Here is a 13,085-nt window from a genome sequence, read left to right as displayed (position 1 = left end):
ATAAAAAGCACCATAATAAAAATCTCAGTACTATCCATTTGTCTTTCAATGTGTAGCAGATGTTCCTTACATTTATTATGGGATTAAAAAGCAACTTTTGGGATTAATACCTGCATAAAATGAGTTAAGTTTTGGCATATCATTTTCATGTATGTGTGGGAGGAGAACCCAAATAGGCAACCATTTGTTGGCATGTGTACAAACAGCAAAGCAGAAAAGCTCTGATCCCCTCCTGGCTGTACAAAAGTCAACTTACAGTCCACCATGACTCCTAGTTGGGGGGAAGACCTGAGCAGAACATCACCTTGATGCTCACAACGGAGTGTTACCCTTCCCTTTTCTTGGCTGTGAAGTCCTGCACCATTTGTAGCACTAGTGCTTCTCCGATCCCTCAACGGGCCAATTCAATTTATAATCCCAGCTCTTTTTTCCCCATTAAATGAGAAAGGCTGAACAAATACAAATGCATGCTTATGGATGCAATGAGAAAGCAACACTGGAGATTGCCCTGACAAATTTGGAAGAACAGGTTCACTGATGTATACAAGCAACTCTGTCTGGGCTAAATGATGGGGCAGGTCCAACTACACTTTGGATTGCTGTATAGTATATTCTTCAATATAGTGAGTAACTTACTGGCAGGGTAGCACAGAAAAACCTAAATCGAGATTTACTTACAATGCTGATCACAGTCTACTCTAGCAAACACCACTTGATTTTTATCTGGATATTCTTCCTTGATGACATTAGAAGCTTCCTCAAAAATAGGATGCAGCATTTGGCTGAAGCGGCACCTGTGGATAGAACACAATTATAACTTCAAAATATTAATTTGAAATATTTTAATTGATGACTCAGGGAATATTTCAATCTTTGAAGGAAAAAGAAAAAAAAAAAAAGAAAGAAAAGCTATTGGAAAAGAACATCTACTTGTAATCATCCCAGTAACTGACTGGATAAAAATAGGTTCAAATGGAACTTGAATAACTCAGGTGGGGGGAAAAAAAAATAATTCTAAAAGAACTTATAGTTCAAGATGTGCCCCTCTGCTTTATCTGCTTAAGAAACACCATTAATCAGTTATAAACCTTTAGGAAATATATTCTATTCAGAAAGTCTATTCTTCATTTTTTCCACCTGAATTACCCCTGGGGAAGTATTTTTAAAAATATAGTAAAAGAAGTTACTTGGATTGTTGAGATTCAAATATTCACCAACAGTCACCTTCACGAAATATCACAGAGAGAACTTTATAAGGGTCAACAATAGAAGTGATAAGTATTGCTTATTATATTATTGCTCACATTTGGTAGAATTTGAACAGACTGCTATTACAGCACTATGAACAAAGAGAATCCCACAGGTCCCTCTTCCAGTCATGTCAGATTTTGAAGCAAATCCTCTCTTTCTGCCCATGGAAAAGGCTGTAGGATTGTAAAGATGCTTTGGTAGATTTGGGGAGTTTAGGGCAACTTAGTGCACAAACCCATTATTAATATGTCAATTAAATTATTTTCTAGTCTGTTCTTCTAAGCACATGGCAGAATTTTAAACTGAAGACTTATAACGGCACTGTAGAAGTTGTCAGAATGTGACCTCATGGAACAGACTTGCAATAAAACAGACTGCACTAAAGTCCTGCTTAAACTTAACAGTGATAGCCTGGGGATGCTGTTATAGCTACAACAGCAAATATTCAAGTGCAAGAGGCAAGTTTTGCTCTCAAAATACAAACAGGGTTTAAGGCCATTTTCTGAAAGAAACCTGACTCTGGGCAGCACACTTGTATGCTACACATTCATGTAGCATGTATATGTTATATATGGCTTCCTTGCTCCTCGTGCTTCCCCACCCTTACAGCAGAGTATCCACATCAGTGAAACGGATCTGTTCTCATTCAAAGATCATGTTACATCGTAGGCTGGCAGTATGCTATGTTTAGGGGTTATTACTGAATGCCTCCATGTAATGATCATAATTAATGCTGTAATGTTTTAAAATTATGGCCTACTATAATATGAATCGACTTGCAAGCATATGCAAATCTTGAATTTAAAGCAAACCTGTTCTGGAGAGGATTTGGTAACAGTGGGGATTTGCAGAAAGAGCTGTGCTAATAGGGTCCTAAAACAGGACACTTGTTACCCTGCTATATCAAGTTTTACAATATTGGCATCTTCCCTCTATCACAGAGGTACCAAAACATGGATTTTTAGCCTCCTGCAGTTTGTCTTTTGCAAAATCCAAAAATGATTTTTCAATGGCAGCACAAACCCCAAATTTCAGTGTATTAAATTTACTCTCCATAGGTTTGCTTTCCTTGGCTATTTTGAATAAAACCTTTTGGAGTTGTCCATGATCCACCAGGTACCTGCAGATGCCAAACTGAAAATAACCATCTTAAAAGTTTAATTTATTTACTTATTGTACAAAGGCAGCCTTTATAGCATAATTCTGTATAGAACAGGGAAGAGATTAGACCTAGTTTCTTACATAACTAGTTACTTAGTTGTACTACCATTATAAAGAAAGACATTTCAGACAAATAACTTACTTGGTAAACGAATGCAATCTCTCGAAAGAAAAATTCCATTCGTTTTAATGTGCCTAGTATCAATTTAGTCTGTGGTAGCAAATGAACAGATGCAAACTAATTGGACATAAAAATTGTCTATAAAATGACAGAGGTATATACAAAGGTTATTAAACTGATTTTGATTGGTATAATGTCTATCTTTATGCAAAGTTGAAATGAAGGCATTAAAAACATCTTTATTGAGAACTTCATTCTATATGAAAAGACAGCGTGAATTTTTCAAAATCAATTTTAAAAAACCATTAAAGTTAGCCTGCTACTTGTTGAATGAATTATCGGTAAAGGCAAAATGTAAACTTTTCATGTAAAGCTCTGCGCACTTGTTATTTCTAGGCCACATAGACCTACAGCCTTAGACATACTGGGGGGTGAAAGAGGTGAAAGGAATCGGAATTCTAATCACCTATGGGACCTTTGATTCTGAAGGCCAACATTTCAGCAGGGAGAGCAACATTTAAAGTTTAGTACTCCAGTTTATATATTGCTTTACACTGTAAACCTATTTACATCCAAGATTACTTTAATCAAGGAAGACAGAAAATGATTTATTTTTCTAACCTCATTTTCGATATTAATACGTATATTTAATTATATTTTCTCTGAATACTCTTCTTCCTTGCTAAAGATTCTTTTAAAAATATTAATGGTGGAGCAGAACATAACATTTAAAATTACTTCTTACACAATAAAAAAAGGGGGTATGGTGCTTAAATTAATTCTAATGATAATATAATTTCAAGTAAACAGTTCCCCCTAAGTATGTCTTTCATAATGTCTACCCAATCTGGCCCCAACTTTTCCAGTTGCTCAGATTTCATCCCTCAATTATAATTTCTCTAGTTCTCCACTTCGAAGGTCTTCCAGATTAGAGAAGGATTTTATTTTTAGTGTGATTTCAAGCCTTTTCCTTTCTAGCACACACACATGGGACCAGCACAGAAGGAAATGGAATATTTTGGACTAGTGTACATTAAGGAGCAAAAAGTTAATGAAATCTGTCTTGCTAAGAGGAGGGCGGGGGGGAATCAATTACATAGCATGTTATTCCATCCTACTAGATGAGCCTTTTTCTTCCGATTGGAGCCCTGAATGAGACAAAAGATGGCAGAACAGCAGAAGGGGAAGTAATCAGGACACAAAAAAACCCAGGAAAGAACTAGTTTGAAAGCAACATAACACTGTATTTTCAATTACAAAACTATAGCCGAACATGACAGTTTTCAAAAGACAGAAGTTTAAACATAAGAAAAAAACTTGTAGAACTTACCAATCAGCATAAAAATTAACTAAAGCAACATCTGCATTGTCTGAGAGGAAAGAAAAAGAAAAAACCCAATGTCACATTGTGAGGCAAACTTCTTTGTGCTTTTATCTGAGGTTATAAAAATACACACAAAAACTATAAAAGCAAATATTTCTAGATTATTCAGCATACAGCTTAGTCCGATTGCTAGAAAACTGCTAGGATAAATCTTATCTGAAATATAATCTATATCAAATGGGGCAGTGATTAAAGAGGCCTTCAGTCAAGTATTTTATTGACTTTATTGATATATTAGACATTAAAAATGTCAATACTCAAGGTATTAAGACACAAAAGTAGTAAATAAGTGACACATGAGACAAAAAGTAATTCTCCATTTAAAATTAAGGCACTCAAAGCCAGAAGTTGTAGTCTAGTATATATTTTAAGCATTATCTAGATTATTTATAAGTGTTAAAAAAAAAAGTTAAAAGCTGAAATGTCAACTATTTGGGTTAGAAGAATGACCAACATGCAGCCTGCCTGTGTAATTTGCTCTAGTCAGTCCTTACCTGCCTTATTTGCTAAAAAGCAGGATACTAAGGCAAAAGGTAGCAGCGAAATCTTCAGTTCCCAAAAAAAGAAAAATGCTAAGGGACACTCAAAAAAATTGCAATACTATAGGGATATATATAATAAGGCAGTGAAATAATGCTCCTATGCATTATTTTTCACATACCAAAGAAAAGGAAAATACATCAAAACTAGAAGGACAAATCTCCCGCTCAAAAATAAATAGCGATCTTTACACAATATAACGACCATGCTGTAAATTGATTTTTATTAATAGTAGTGGCCTAGACATTGAAAAGAACACTTGAAATAAATACTTGAACTACAGAATATCAGCCACAGCTTTATAAAGCAGAAATATTGCTAGATAAATTTCCCTATTGACAAAATTACCAAGTAGTTACAAGTGAAGATTAAGATGTTGGAAGCCTGGAAAAGACAACATGCTGGAAAAGACGACTCTCGAGAAAGCTGGGAAAAACTACAGTTTTGATTGAAATTATGGCATTAAGATTTTCATTATCAGCAAGGAATGCAAGTGGTGAACAGGAAATTAACAAGCACAGAGAAATTCAGGGTTACCTCCAAAGTATTAAGTATTTCTTGAAAGTAATAGGATAAAATTAAAAAGAACTTACACTCGGCATATATTCCCTTTTATGAATAACATTTTACAAAAGTATTCTATATTTTCCACTGTATAGAAGGTATTTACAAACAGATCTTATCTCACCTAATCATACATTTACTACACAAAGCAATCCTGCAATAGTATGCAGATTCTAGTACACACCTAAATAAAAGATTATAAAGATTTTTTTTCTGAATATATTTGAAACAATGTAATAACTTCTTTCCTGTGAAGACAACCAGATACAGGCACATTGCATACTTTTCAGATAAAAAGTTTCCAACAAGGATACTAATCTATTTAATTTACAAGTCTCCTTTCTATGAGCCACCAGAATCAAGACAATGCTTAACCTGAGGAAAAACATAGCTGAACAAGCAAGATACTTAAGGCCCATCACCATGGGTTTCAGTCGCTGCTATTTTTTGGGGAACTTTTAAAATGCTCTCGACAGGTTTTGGTTATGTAATCAAGCATTCCCATCTGCAAACAAGATACCAGGTGTTTTTTTTAGACACTCAAATCCTCATTGAGATTACAATGATGTAATTTGTTAGGCAATACATTAGTTCAGACAGGTAATTTTGATCACAGGCATTTAATACTTCTATGCCGATTGCAATTCCTATTTTCAAAGCTAAGGTATGCATATTCATTTAATAACACTGTAAGATTCACACAGATCAGTGACTGTAGACATAAAAAGAAAAAATTCAAAGTACTCACTTAAAATGTCATCTATATTTCCACTGTCTAGACTTGTTATTTCACTTCTTGTTGGATTAAAAAGCCAAGACACCTAAAAAGAGAAAGCAAACCAGTAAGGTATGTAAAGTTTCAGCAATAAAGTAGTAACATATCTGTGATTTTAAATGCTGCAGTTCAAAAGCTGAAGAACAGCAAAATAACTGTAATTCTGTCAACGCATTTCAGATGACAGCACTACTACAAATATACAAATAAACACTATTTACAGATACAACATACTTTCACAGTTAAAGCAAAACTGGCTATCTCTTCGTATGATTCTCCATTATGTTGGCAGAAATGTTCCAGGTAAATTTTGTACCTTTAAGAATAACTTCTATTCATGAGTTCATTCTGAAGAAATAAATGAAACCCCTGTTAGCCACTTAACAACGTCACACAGCCCAGAAGTTCGTAGGCACAGCGGTTTCACCCAGAGACAAGTAATTCCTTCTGTCACTTACAGGACTTGTCTGGCTAAAAAGTTTCTCATTAGGTAAAGCTTGAAATTGCCTCCATTTTTATTGCTGTTTTAGAAAACAGTTTCGATATATCTGATCCAACTAGCTACAGTTTTCCGTTTCCTTCTGTATTTTTTTCTTGACACTGCTTCAGTCCCAGCACACAATTGGCATATCAGACTATAAAAACTGAGACACCATGTCAGCCAGATCATTCAATTACAAAGCAACATACGTATTACTCTTAATGCAACTATCACAGCAATATGCAGTTTTATGGAAGAGCACTCTCATATTCACTGCAACAGGCCCAGTTCTTTTATCTCGAAATGTGGTGGGGCAAAAAAGGGGCTAAACTTGCTGGTCTATCTCAGGTTATAGAGACATCAGTGAGTTACAACTTATTTTTGCTTGAGAGAGAAAAGCATGCAAGTTTGAGCGGGACAATATAAATTCTGGTCTGGGACATGAATGTTTCCATCCTCAGCAACCTGGTCAGAAAGTCAGCGCTTCTCTAAGTGCCCCCTAGAGCTGGGACCAGACGCTCTACTGAGATGCCTTCCAGCCTCATTTTCCACGATCCTATGGTTCCATTCATGGTTTTCAAGGGAAAACAAAGGGTTTTGATAGAGAACTGACAGGAACGCACAGAGCAAGGAGCAGGTAGAGACTGGAGATTTGCAATGATACCTGAAGAATTCATCCTTGCACTGAGATGCGGGGGCACATGACATACACACTATCGACATTCTCAGAGCCTTAGTTTACTCCATGCAGCTGCAAAGAAAATCTGCCTATTGCTAGAGAGGCAGAGCCGACAGCTGCTTTTACCAAAGACACCAAGGAAAAATTTAGCTGGAAGCATAAAGAGCAGCCAAATAATGCCACATAGAGCAGCTAGATACAAGGATCTCTGCAGTTATGGAAGAGCCAGAGACCTATCCCAGACCTATACTACAACCACGACTACAAGCAGCAAGACTCCAGGGCACGCTCATCTTGTAACCAGTGTTAAATTTAGCAAAAGACTAATTCAATGTCAAACATCAAGTTTTCTAACATTTGTTGCAAGTGTATACCAAATATTGGCCTCTTAAAAACATCAGCCATACTGGATGCCTGCTTTCATTAAGATTAGCTTCAAAAATTGTGGGAGACTTCTGCAGTGAGGCATTGTCATGGCTCACAAACTGTAAATGGCACATAGGTGAGATCTGCAGCAATCGTTTTCAATTCCATCTGATTTATGGATCACTAAACACTTTTCAGTGAAGATACTGATCCTTTCATACTTCCCATATAGAGGCCACTGGGTAACATATACACTCCATCTTACACTGCAGGCTGAAAACACACTGGCTGTTGTAATACAAAACATGTACCAGTGCTTCTCACTTGGTAATTGGACAAGATACTTATCCTATATGCAAGTCTAAGATCTGTGGCGGAGTTTGCACAGCCTTCCTGTGGCACTTAAACTGCCCAACACAAGTATCTGAACCATGGTTTTAAGATGACTGTATAGAAACAAAAGTAACAGTTGAGCTGTAAGGTCCATAGTCGAAACTAACAGCATAACGACATGGTCTGCCAAAAAGTGTCTGATTAAGCAAGATATGCAACGCACAAGTTGTGGCAGGCCAGTATTGGGGAAGTTCCTTTGAAGATGCTGGTGTTGCTGACTGCTGAGCAGCAAGAAGGGATGACCCTGCCTTCAGTCTTTGCAGAGAGAAACTACATATATGGACCCTGGTCCACATCGCTCAGATTACCCCCAGATGAGTGACAGCTGATGGCAACCATCAGTGCAGATATCTCCCCATCACCCCCTGGGTACTGCATGGGCTGACAACTTCCATGGTGTTGTGATGGGGAGGTGCAGGTAGTAGTAGCTACATTTGTAGAAATGGGTCAGTTAAGAGTGTGAATGAGCTGGCATGGGTTTTGTTTGTACGGACATGCTGTTTTGTTGCAAGTGTGAGGTTAGACGTAACTTGTGTACAATCAAAGCAGTAGCTATGATTAACAGTAACAGTTGGAATATCTCTCTAGGCAATAAAGGACAGTATAAATTGACATTCATTTAGTTGGCCATCACCCAATCCTACCACAGGTGACTTCACAAACTCATCTAAGTTCCAAGGCCTCAGCTGCCCTGCAAGGACTCAAGCACCTCTGATCATACCCTCAAAGACCACAGTTACTTATCCTGCTTATAAGCTTGGACAATGCTTGTTTACACAGAAAATCCACACAAGCCTCTAGAAAGCAGAAACTTTTTAGCTGCTGCACACAGCTCTGCATCAGCATTTGTACTCGGAAAGAATTTCTTCAGCAGGTCTAGGTGAAACTACTTCCACAGGAGCTCAGCAGTTTGTATTGTCTAAACATACCAAAGGGGTTAGATATCAATTTCTTAAACCCACATTGCTTTTTCTAATACAATTTTACAGCAGCAACACAAATCTTATCTAATAGGATAAATTACACATTAATTAAACATAACAGATTAGCATATTATTTGCAATCAGGAAACAGTCTATGTTATTCAGCAGATATACTTAAATAGATCAGGAACTGTAGTTTCATTTGTAGATTGCTACAACACACCTTCACTTGCAATACAAACATTTACCAGAAAAATCAAAGCACAGGGCTTACCTGCCAATAAAATCATCTACTGGACTGTGCTAGGTGCAGGAAAAGCAAGTTAAAACTAATACTTCTTTATAGCATGAATAAAATTGTTTGCTTTCTTAACTCTTATTGTGGAAAAATGCCATGCAAGCTGCATGTACTGAAACAAAGACCCCAAAGGTCTTCCTATATAGAACGTGAAAATGAAATTAAGCTGTATAACCTATCGCCCCTTTATACTAAACACTAGTGGAAAAATACTGAGACTAAGAACGTCCTTCCCCAAAAGTTGCACAAAACCGGAGATAATAGAAATACTTTTTCCACTAGAAGTATGAAAAATTCTGTTTTGTCCAAATATATTCATAGTCACTTTCTTAAACATTTTATACTGACTAAATAATTGTGGGTGCCAAAACTTTCATAATAAGTAGATAGACTCAGGTGGAAAAAGCATTCCTTGAAGAAATGTCAATAAATATGCAAGACTCACTTCAGCTGAAGCTTTCATAAAGGTATAATGCCTGTAAGGAAAAAACCACATCCTTTTGACCCAGTAATCTTGCTGTCCCATGAGATTCAAGGGAGTTTATGATATTACTAGTATTAATATTTAACATGAAGGAATACAAATTCTTATTTAAATTGCTAAGAAGCTACACTGTTCTGAGAATATTTTCTGACCTTTGATGAGGCCTGTGCTTGATACCCACGGGCGGAAAACAAGACATTTTTGAGGAAATCATCTTTGAATATCAGCTACACACTTTATAAAACAGGTATTGAACATATGTTCTGAAAAACATACTGGCTAAAAAAGGTCTTCAGAATTTTTTACTTTTAAATGCAAACTTTGCATTCCACTGGCCTACATCAGGACACATGGATGACTGTTCACATTTGTAACTGGGGAAAAAAAAAAAAATAAATTTTCCAACTGACCTCAGAAGATAGCTACAAACTCACTGATGAAAGCATCTTGCAAAAATAATTCAAAAGGAAAACTGGCTATGTAAGTACACCTGAAAACACCTCAGGTCGCTGCCTTTATAATGGATTAAATTAGCTATATTTTTATATTTGTATTTTTAAATACTTAAATTACTAAAATCTGAAGGTAAAGCTAAGTAGTTACGAAAGAAAGATTTCAAAAAAATAGTAGAATGTTAAAATACTATATACTTGAGTGTGAAATTGCACAACTTAGATAAGCATGTTTATAATCTGCTCACAATCACTTAACGCTATAGAAAAATAACAAAAACTATAGACTAAAACAAATGAATGCAGAAAGCTTTATGCACTTACAGAATGCATTGCTGAGGGGGAAAAGCTAGGAATTGAACAATGCATTCACAAAGATAAAATTTAGCTCATATGGGGGGAGGGAAGAGGAGGAGATGGCACATGTATTTTTACTCTTCTGGTCCGCAGCAACACTGTCAAATAAAGCAGGAATATATCAGCTCAGGCTCCTGGAAGTTTCTGAAGATAACATTGCTCATGTTTTTACTGGGAAGTTTAATTAGTACAGAAATCCTAGTATTTCTGATCCAGTTTTGATCCTCACATGGTTAGCAAACGACTTAGCCACTTCTGCCAGGAGCCAGTACTAGTCACTTCTGAGGAGTAACTACAAATTAGCTGACATTTATTCTGATTTTTCCTAATGTAAGACCTCAAAGCACTGCCCAAAAGACAACATTATCCTCTCTTGACACATAGCACAAGGCTACCCAAGCGGCCTTACACAAAACACAACACCTGGACAAAACCTGTTCCATTCACCCCCAACAGCAGACTTCTGCCAGGCTTCATATCCCTTTTCGAAAGGGGAAATAAAAACACACCCAACTTCAACTCATCTTCTGCTGACAGTGTTGCTGTTCAATTGCCACTCCACACATACAATTAATGAAGCCTACTGGTTATTCAGCAGATTTAGGTCAACTTTTTATCAACATTTTACTCTTACCAGTTAGTGCTGTTAGTTCTTTAATTGCTAACTGGACTGAAGAGACAGGCTTATGGGTTTAGAGGTATTTCTTTTCCAAGTTTTTCATACTTTACACATCAGTTCCTTGCAGAAGAGTTTAACAGTTTAGCTGTGCACAATCTTAAAACTACAAGAAAAAAAAAAAACAGGTCTGTTGCATTTTAGTTCTTCACATCTTTATTTTTTAGTTCACATAATGAAACAGAGGTCCTCATTTCCAGAGCAAACTATCTGAGAAATACAGAAAATGTATTCATGGAGCATTACGATTTCTAATTACTGCTACACCTACAAGGCAGTCAACAAGAACAGCCTTCATTTTCACTTGCTAAATTTTCCATTTACCTTTTCCTCCTGCTGGGAAATCCTAAAGGCACATGACTAAACCATCTTTCTCCTCTACCACAAAATCATTTTATGTTTGGCAACAAGCTCTAGCCTGCATTTAATCCAGATTGACATGTCAAAGTTACTACCTGAAGTCCTAGCCCCACAGGACTCTGCGGCTGACTTTCAGGCCCTGAGTACCTTTTTCTTTATGCATGCCACTAATCTGCTGCTGCTCTGAGGTCTGCATTAAACTCCTGGACAACAGACGGGTTTACAGCCTGCTGTAGGATGATACAAACTGAAAGCAATCCCGGGAGACAGCAACGCCGATGCTGACAGACATTGTAAGAGCCCCTGAAGTTTGGCTTCAGAACCATCAATCAGGAGCGTCTCACTGGCGGCGTTCCCAGAAGCCCTATAATGAACCACAAAGTTCAGAGCAGAGAGAGATAACAGTAAATAGAGAATAGTGGTGAAAAATATTAAAAAAAAGAGAACATTATTCACCCTCTCGGTGACAGCAGTTCAACTCTTAATTGTCACCACTTGATTCCAGACTGTGCCTGAACATTTTCACAATTTAGACTAACTGCTGCCATCCCTGTTGATTAAGCAGGGTTTTTATTAGTAGTGTAAGCTACTTTCATTATAAGACTATGAGACAAACGTATATTCGTTCAAAACAGTAACTAATGATCACTTCTGAGCTATATTTTAAGTTTCCAGAGCAATTTTTAAATTGGTACCAAAAAATCCTTTTCCTATTATTTTTCTCTCAAGAGCCATATCTTCAATTTAATCAGGGAAATTTAAAACACTCAAAGGAAACGACCGAAAATAGATTTAAGGATTGCAGTTACTAACTTCCGTGAGAACAGAGATAAGATCTAACCAAACTGAAATATGGATTATATATATTAGAAAAGTAAACTTATTTCTTTAGCCTTGATAGTTCAATTTTATAATGATTTAGCCAAACAGTACTAGAACAGCACACAGCTAGGTAGCGAGACCACCATATTAAAGAGAGGTAGCGTGACTTTTTCCTCCACATATCTTGTCATCTACTCCCATTTTAAGCGTCTGACAGGGATACTTGGTGTAGGTATGTGTATGATTAATATTGAATAACATTTTGCCAATTAAAACATTGGAAACAAAAAACCCATTCAGAAATTATAACAGTATCTTTGAAATTCCAAATTGTATTGATTTGACACTCCAAATCAAGGAAAAAACCTCACAGCTAATGCTTCCTACAACTGAACTTAACACAGAAACAAAAGAGTTGTAGGATTGTCATGTATGACTGGAAATGATTCATAGCTGCAGAGATATCTCAAAGGCCTGTTACCACAGCACTGAAGGTCCCCAGAAAAATGGGTAAGTTAACCTCTCAACAGTTTGTGAACTATTATTAGAAGACACAAGATTCAAAGAGTCCATTGCAGAGATAAAAATTAAACCTTATTATCACAGCGCGCAGTTCAATGCATTGCATTTTTTCCATAAAGCTGTCAGTAGCAGAACCATGCACCCAAACACAATTTCAAAGCTTAAGTCTCTGGGCACAAACTTATGGATCATTGTCTTTTATAGAAATGTTTAAGTCGGGGCTCAAAAAATGACATGAGGCATGTCTAAAAAAATGTCACAGAGATAAGACCTGTAATTTATTTTCAGTTGAACTATTTTTAATTTTCAGTTATTTCTCTTGACCTGTAGGGAAAAGCACAGCCTCCAGTCAGGGCCATAACACGCTGGTTTCCTTGACTTAAACATCCACTTAGAGGCAACACAGTCCATATACCTACAAGAGATGCAAACAGGTGTCTGAACAACTGTACTACTTCATGAATAATGTTTAGAGT

At 36.6% G+C, this 13,085-nt stretch overlaps 1 protein-coding gene across 2 annotated transcripts in view; it reads right to left on the bottom strand.

Annotated features, from left to right (window-relative positions):
- Window positions 1-13,085, bottom strand: part of ERP44 (endoplasmic reticulum protein 44) — a 55,460-nt gene that overhangs the window by 28,821 nt on the left and 13,554 nt on the right. For both annotated transcript variants that reach the window (XM_068396431.1, XM_068396432.1), the window contains exons 2-4: window positions 5,770-5,842; window positions 3,864-3,903; window positions 679-794 (exon numbers count right to left, since the gene is read on the bottom strand). In XM_068396431.1, the coding sequence (XP_068252532.1) occupies window positions 679-794; window positions 3,864-3,903; window positions 5,770-5,842 (229 nt within the window). The remainder of the gene's footprint in view (window positions 1-678; window positions 795-3,863; window positions 3,904-5,769; window positions 5,843-13,085) is intronic.

The sequence above is a fragment of the Nyctibius grandis genome, chromosome 3, assembly GCF_013368605.1.
Source record: "Nyctibius grandis isolate bNycGra1 chromosome 3, bNycGra1.pri, whole genome shotgun sequence".
Taxonomy (NCBI): domain Eukaryota; kingdom Metazoa; phylum Chordata; class Aves; order Nyctibiiformes; family Nyctibiidae; genus Nyctibius; species Nyctibius grandis.
The sequence above is the reverse complement of the archived record's forward strand: the minus strand, read 5'-3'. Positions and strand labels throughout refer to the sequence as shown.